Here is a 6,505-nt window from a genome sequence, read left to right as displayed (position 1 = left end):
CCCCGGGCGCGCTGACCCTGCCCCAGGCGAGACGTCTCGGACAGCCCCCAGCGCGCCCCCCCAGGCCTACCCCGGGACTGCCCGCTGTGCTGGTCGTCGGGGCCGAGGAAACCCACCGGGCCGGGGCTCCCTGGTGGCGCGACCGGCGAAGCGCAGCGCCGAAGCCGTCACCACCCGCTGCAGCGAGTCCGAACCCGGCCCGGGAGTAACCTCAGGGCCTCAGGGCGCAGCAGACACCTCCTGCTCCCCGTTACCCCCCAGCAGCGTGTCACCTGCCTGCCTGTGCTGCGCCCCACTGTCTCGGATGACTCTTCTCAGCACCACCTCTGGCCTGCACCCCGGTTCTTGTATGTAAAAATAAATAAACACACCTTTTCTTAAAAAAAAAAAAGGAAATCCACTTGGGGGTGCCCCAGGATGAACAAGATGCTCGGGTTGATGGGGAGCGCAGAGGAGAAATGGGGCGAAGGTGTGGAGCAGAGGGCAGGAAAGACCCCGGGGGAGGTGACTTTTGCCTGGAAACTGGAATCACAGACCAAGCAGGCCCCGCCTCGTAAGAGCTCGCAGGGAGCGGGGGACAATCACCCCCTGGCAGGACCCCACCCAGAGCCTCCTGACAGCCTGGGAGTGGGCAGGGAAGACGGCGGCAGAGGGCGCTAGGGGCGCGCACTGGAACCTGGCTGCTTCTGGCTTCCCGGACACTGCAGCCAGAGCCTTCCCCTAGTGGGCTTCAGGCTGGAGGGGGGACTTCAGGGTGGGGGGGTGGGCTTCAGCCTCGGGGATCACTGAGGGGGGAGGGGGGGCGCAGGGGATGAATCCCTCCAGTGGCACTTGCAGTCCAAGGCAAGCCTGGGCTGCTTGATCCTACTGTCCATCCCCATGGGGGTCCCCTCCCAGGAGGTTCCCCCCAGCAGCCGCTCCTGGGTCCACTGTGAGGTGGGGGTGATGCCACCAGGGGGCTGTTCCTGGGAAACAGTATTGGGGTGCCAGGAGCATGGGGGAGGCTATTGCTGTGAGGACATTCAGGGGGCAGAGGCCAGAGTTGATGTTCATGTCCCCACGCTAGTTTTCCTCTCCTGCCATCTGCCGGTGCCCTTCCTTTCCCGGTATTGATTACCCCAGGCCTCAGTGCAGGACGGTAGTGGCTTCCTCGCTGAAAACCACACGCGGTGGCTCCAGCTTCACAAAGGGTGGACGACAACACTGCTGGATGCAGTTTCTGGTCTTTGGTGGGGCGCACGTGTGGGGGGTTGAAGTCTCGACCCCGCTGCCCCTCCTGGAACCGTTGGCATGTGGCTCCCGGGGACCCCGGACAGCTGGCCGTCCTCTCCCTACAGCCAGCTCCCCTCTGGGGCCCTCGGGGACTCAATGGTGTGGCAGGTGCCTGAAGGCCACACCCACAGTGGGACACAATGCACCTCCTCCTGCCCCAAGGAGCGAGGAGCCTGGCACCCCACTGCCCGCCTTCCAGGGAAGCAGCTCTGTTCCAGCCACACGCACCAGCCCGAGACTGCCCAGTCCTCCAGCAAACAGGGGCTCTCCCTCCGAATCCCATCCGGAACCCCAGTCCTCCACCCACCCGGGCCATGCAGGTCAGACGGGTAACTAAGCACAAGATGAAAAAAGGCAGAAAGACCAGGGGCGGAGGAGAGCCTGTGCCGGCTGCTGCCAGGTGCGGAGTTTGGGACAGGAGCCCCTGCCCCTCGGAGAGGGCAGGTGTCAGGCAAGGGGCCCAGAGGCTTCTACACAAGCAGCAGCAGTTCCAGAGGCCACTCAGGCAAGGGCTGGGGGTCCCCCGCGTGGGCCTGGGTCTCCCCTGTGCCTGAATATCCTCAGGGTGAAGGCTGGGCACTGGAAGGTGCCCGGCCTGAGGGTGTGTGTCGGGGGCGGGCTTAGTGGTGTGGCAGACACTGGTTCACAGAGAACTAGAGCCAGAGCAGCCAGTCTCTCTCCAGGGGGCTCGCTGGGCTGGAGGCGGGCGGCCTGCACAGCCCCACTGCGCCCAGGCCTGCTGCCTGCTGCCCCGGCCTGGCTTTAAAGGGCTCCGGCTCAGCTGGTGCTTGCGCCCTGCCGTGCTGGACGCTGGGCTGTCACCTCTGTGCCGGGGGACGGCTGAAGCCCACAGGTAGGGCCCCTTCCCTGCAGAGCTGGGCTCCAGCCTTTCAGCAGGTGAGAGCCCTGACCCCCGTACACACCAGCACTGCAGCACTGGTCTCTGGGAAATGTGGTCCCCCCCAGCAATGCCGGGGTGGGGGGCCTGGCGAGAGGTCTGGCCCTGCCACCTGATGCCCACAGGGAAGGCGGCTGCAGACGACGCCAAGCCCAGGTGGAGTCTGCCTGCTGACCTGGGGCCGGGTCCTGGGGCCGCTGGAAGACCAAGGTGGCCGGGCTGCCGGGCAGGAGGTGCTGACCTGCGCAAGGGTGGTGCCGATTTTATTCATTTTATTCAACAGGTAACACAAAGGCCGCCAGAAGGGGGGCAGTGGCGTCGGGAGGACCCCTACTCCTGTGGGTGCACGCACCCCGGCACTCGTGAGCCCGGCCTGAGGGTGCGTCTGGACGCAGCTCGCAGGATCCATTGAGTCCCGCCCCCATGCTGCCTCCCGACTTCAAACAGCACACTGGGTCGGGAGAACGCTGGGCATCCTCCCTGTGCCGAGAGGTCCTCCAGGGGGCAAACTGCTGGAAGCTTCCACCCAGCTGGCCAGGAATGTAACAAGGTTGGGGAAGCTTGTCCCCAACAATCCTGGGTGGCCGCTCCCTGAGCTGCCCGTGGGGGCTCAAGAGGAGCCAGGCTGTGGGGGCCCAGCGGAGAGCACCGGCTTTCCTAGGACCCGACAGGCCAGAGGGAGCCCCGGGGGCTCAGGTATGCTCTGCGGGGCCGGGGCCGCCGGCGTGGGGGTGGGCAGGGGCCGCGGCCTGCAGGGGACCCACACTGGGCTCCGGGGACACCAGCAGAGGGGCCGAGAGGCCATCGGCTGAGTCTGAGTCGAGGTCCAGCCTCCAATAAGCTTCGCACAGAGGCAGGTCATTAGCTTCGCAAAGACTTGAGCTTTTCCACCACCAGAAACCCAGAGAGACAGGAGCAGGCAGGGATGGAAGCCAGGGGAGGAAAAGCGAGACAGAAGGCGAGTTAAGGACACAGCAGCACCCAGGCCTGCCTCTCCCCTCCTCCCTCCGCTCTCAGGGCTGGCCTGGCCTGGCCTTGGGGTCCAGCGGAGCTCGCTCGCCCCCTGGACCAGCCACAGCAGGCTGCGGGGTCTCGCGGTGCCGTCCCACGGCATGCGCCCGGCGCTGCGGGCGTCAGGAACACGGTGCCACCCACAGAGGCTGCGCCTGGCCAGGCCCTCCCGGCAGACCTTGGTGACTCCCCGGCCTGCCCACGGGGGCTCAGGCCGAGGGGGGCACCGGTGAGGCACGGAGGCCCTGCAGGTGTCCCGTCCGGCACCACCAGGCCCTGTAGCACTGGGGCGAGCCCCAGCGGCCCCTCAGCACGGGTCCATTACTGCCGTGGGGCTGACAGCAGCGGCCCGGGGCTGCCGGAGGACTTGGCAGTGCCAGGGGTGCCTCGAACACAGCCTGCCCCCCTCCTGGTCTGACTTCTCCTGAGCCCTACTCTCAGCGCGTCTCGGGAACATCCTGGCCCAGAGGCGACCCAGGAAAGCGGAGGGCGTGAGGCAGAGCAGAGCAAGAGCAGCAGAGCGGGCGGCCGGGGGCTCGTAGCGCCCACTGAGCGGGCGGGGGAGGGGGCACAAGGGGCCTGAGCACCACCCGGCTCTCCAGAGCCCGTTCGCGGCCGAAGGGGCAGCCCAGGGGCCTCTGCGCGCACCAGAGATGTCAGCGAAATGGGCCGCCTGCAGCTCGCTGGGCCTCAGCTCTGCCGTGGAGGCGTGCGGCCTCGGAGCCGAGCCTGGGGAACCGGAGGGCCCCGCTGAGCAGACGGGCCAGGCCCCGCGAGCCCGAGACCACCAGGGTCTCGCCGGTGAGTCCGGCATCCCAGGGAGCGGACGCAGCCCTGAACCCTCTGGACAAGTCTGCACTCCTCCGCAGGATGGGGACGTTCTGTCCCTCCCCACAGCGATGGGCCGGACCCACGGGGCGGCCCTGAGGCCAGGCTGGCTCCCGCCTCTGTGGGCCGGAGGCGTGGTGAAGCCCACCCCAGGCCTGCCCACATGAGGGCTGGGGCGCGACTCGGCGGCAGAGCTGCCAGGGAAGGAGCGGCAGGGTCTCCCGGTGCAGCCTCAGCTCCGCCGTCAGTCCCAAGCGGACTGTCCCTGAAGCCCGGCTGGGGCGTCAGAGCTCAGCCAGCGGGAGCCTGGCGCGGTGGGGGAGGGGCCGTCCCGGATCTGGCCTGGTTCTGCTCTTGTCCCCGCCCACACCCGTGAGGTTCCGGAGACACCCACACGGAACGCACCGGCGTCCGGCCTGGGCGGGTCGGCATGTTCCAAGGCTGACAGGGAAGCTGGCGAGCAGCTGGGCCCGAAGGCCCTGCGCAGGCTGGCTCAGAGGCCTGGCCCAGCCCCGCCAGGCTCCCACCCCAGGTCTGTTTTCGGCACGCTGCCCGGGCCTGGTAGCTGGTGGAGACTGTCAGTTGATGGGCGCTCTGACCACAGCTCAGCTCTGGAACCTGGGCTCCGAGACCACGAAGGCCTGGAGAAGCAGCTGGGCCTTCGGGCTGCGGGCGGGGCCCGCGGGCAGCCCGCGCAGGCCGCGGCTATTTGTACCTGGACGAGTAATACTCCTCCTCCAGCTCGTACAGGTCGATGGAGACCTCGTCCCGCAGGGCCACCAGCTTGCGGTCACACTCGTCCTGCAGCGCGCGCAGCTGCTGGTTGCGCTGGTCGATGGCCTCGTTCACCGACGGGAAGTCGTTGAGGATGAGGAACTGCTTGAGGTCGGACACCAGCTTCATCAGGGACTCGCCGGCTCGGACCTGTGGCCACCAGAATGGGGCAGGGGCGTGAGTGGGGCGCCGCGGGGCCAGCCCAGCCCTGGTTTCCTCGTCGGCGAGGTGGGGCTCCGGCACAGCTGCGTTCCAGGCCAGCTGCCCCGACACCCAGGGCCGCCGCAGGGCCTTGGGCCCCGCTCCCCGCCGGCCCTGGCTTCCGTCCCTGGGCTGGACCCCTCTCCAGCTGCCCGTGTGCCCCTCCTGCGGGGTGCGACTCACGATGTTGGCGGCTCGCACGTGCATCTCGTAATTGTCCTGCTCACCCTGGGTGGCCCTGGACACCTGCGTCTCCTCTTCAATCTGGAGGACAAATGACAGCGCAGGTGAGCGGGGCACAGGCCACAAGGGCAGCTGGCAGCTCTCCCCGTCACCCGGCAGCCCCCGTGCCGACACGGCTAGACTCGCCGGACGTTCGGCCCACCCTCTTGTCCTGTGTTAAGGAGAGAACTGGCCCCTGCACGGAAGCGGTGGACACCGCCCCGCGTGGGCTGCCACGCGGTACAGGGGCCTCAGCCAAGCCCTTTGGGGTGCGAAGCCCTGTTCTCATGGCCCGCTGCTCCTAGCGAGGGCACTTAGGACACGACCGAACGGAGGAAGACTGGCCACGTAAGGACACCTGCTGCTCGGGCTTGGACACCTGGGCGCCCCCCAGCTCACAAGTGGCCCACCCGGGGCCTCAAAGGTACAGCTGGAGCCTGCAGCCATCCGCCCCAAGGTGCAGATGCTTCTGACCCAGCTGGACCGGGCTTCCTGGGGACCCAGGGGCCAGGGCACCTAAGTGCTTACGAGCCAGACGTCCTGGGTGTGAACCTGCCTCCGGAGCGGCTCTCAGCATGACTGGCCGCTGGCTCTCCCAGGCCTCACTTGCCCCTTTCCCACGCGGCTTGTATCGCCGGCTGAACCTCGGGAACGGCCCGCTGGGGCCTGCAGGCCTGACCACTCTGGCTGCCCGCGGGGGCCTCCCAGCTTCCATCCCCGCCCACCCTCCCTCCTGCAGTGGCCACGCAGGTCCCAGCTCTTCACACAGGTAGACACACCTGTGGTCACAGGGACCCACGCTCTGGGGGAGACGAAGGCAGCATTCCGTCGGGCCCCACTCCCGAAGCCACGCTGCCAGTGCGCCGCGCTGGACACTGAACCCAGCACCTCTCCCCCCAGATGCCAGAGCGGGGCCTGGTCTGTGCTCTCCCTGCGCCCCCACCACTGGTACCGGGGTTCGGGGCTGCTGCTGAAGCTGGGTCCCTAACGCCCCGAGGTCTCGAACCCCCTGGACACAAGTGGGCCGGTCTCGGGCTCACCGCTGTCCACCACCTCTAGCCCCTGCCCCTTGCGCGCGGGCTCGACCTTGGCGGTCTTGATGATCTCGGTGAAGTTGTCCATGACGGACTTGATGTCGTCCTTGAGCCGCTTGTTGTAGGACTGCAGCAGCGTCTCCTTGCTCTGCGGCAGGGCTCTCTGCTGCGCCATGGCGGGGCCTCAGGCGGAGGGTCCCGAGGCACCTGGGGCGCAAGCCCGAGTGAGCGGATCCGGCCGCCCACCTCCCGGCCCGCCTCCCGC

General features: G+C 68.0%; 2 protein-coding genes across 2 annotated transcripts in view; one reads left to right on the top strand and one right to left on the bottom strand.

The window, feature by feature from the left end:
* Positions 1-2,425: 2,425 nt before the first annotated feature.
* On the bottom strand, positions 2,426-6,490 carry MED22 (mediator complex subunit 22). Its single transcript, XM_004677233.2, has 4 exons — positions 6,293-6,490; positions 5,168-5,248; positions 4,725-4,933; positions 2,426-3,052 (listed from the first exon to the last, which is right to left on the bottom strand). Exons 1-4 carry the CDS (start codon positions 6,413-6,415, stop codon positions 2,863-2,865), a joined length of 603 nt encoding a protein of 200 aa, XP_004677290.1. The 5' UTR covers positions 6,416-6,490; the 3' UTR covers positions 2,426-2,862.
* The window catches only part of RPL7A (ribosomal protein L7a), a 2,631-nt gene continuing 2,539 nt past the window's right edge, over positions 6,414-6,505 (top strand). The window contains exon 1 of the mRNA XM_004677859.2: positions 6,414-6,464. Within this exon, the coding sequence (XP_004677916.1) occupies positions 6,414-6,464 (51 nt within the window). The remainder of the gene's footprint in view (positions 6,465-6,505) is intronic.

Source organism: Condylura cristata, unplaced genomic scaffold (assembly GCF_000260355.1).
Source record: "Condylura cristata isolate star-nosed mole 26May11 unplaced genomic scaffold, ConCri1.0 scaffold00006, whole genome shotgun sequence".
Classification (NCBI taxonomy): domain Eukaryota; kingdom Metazoa; phylum Chordata; class Mammalia; order Eulipotyphla; family Talpidae; genus Condylura; species Condylura cristata.
This window is presented reverse-complemented; position numbering and strand designations above follow the sequence as displayed.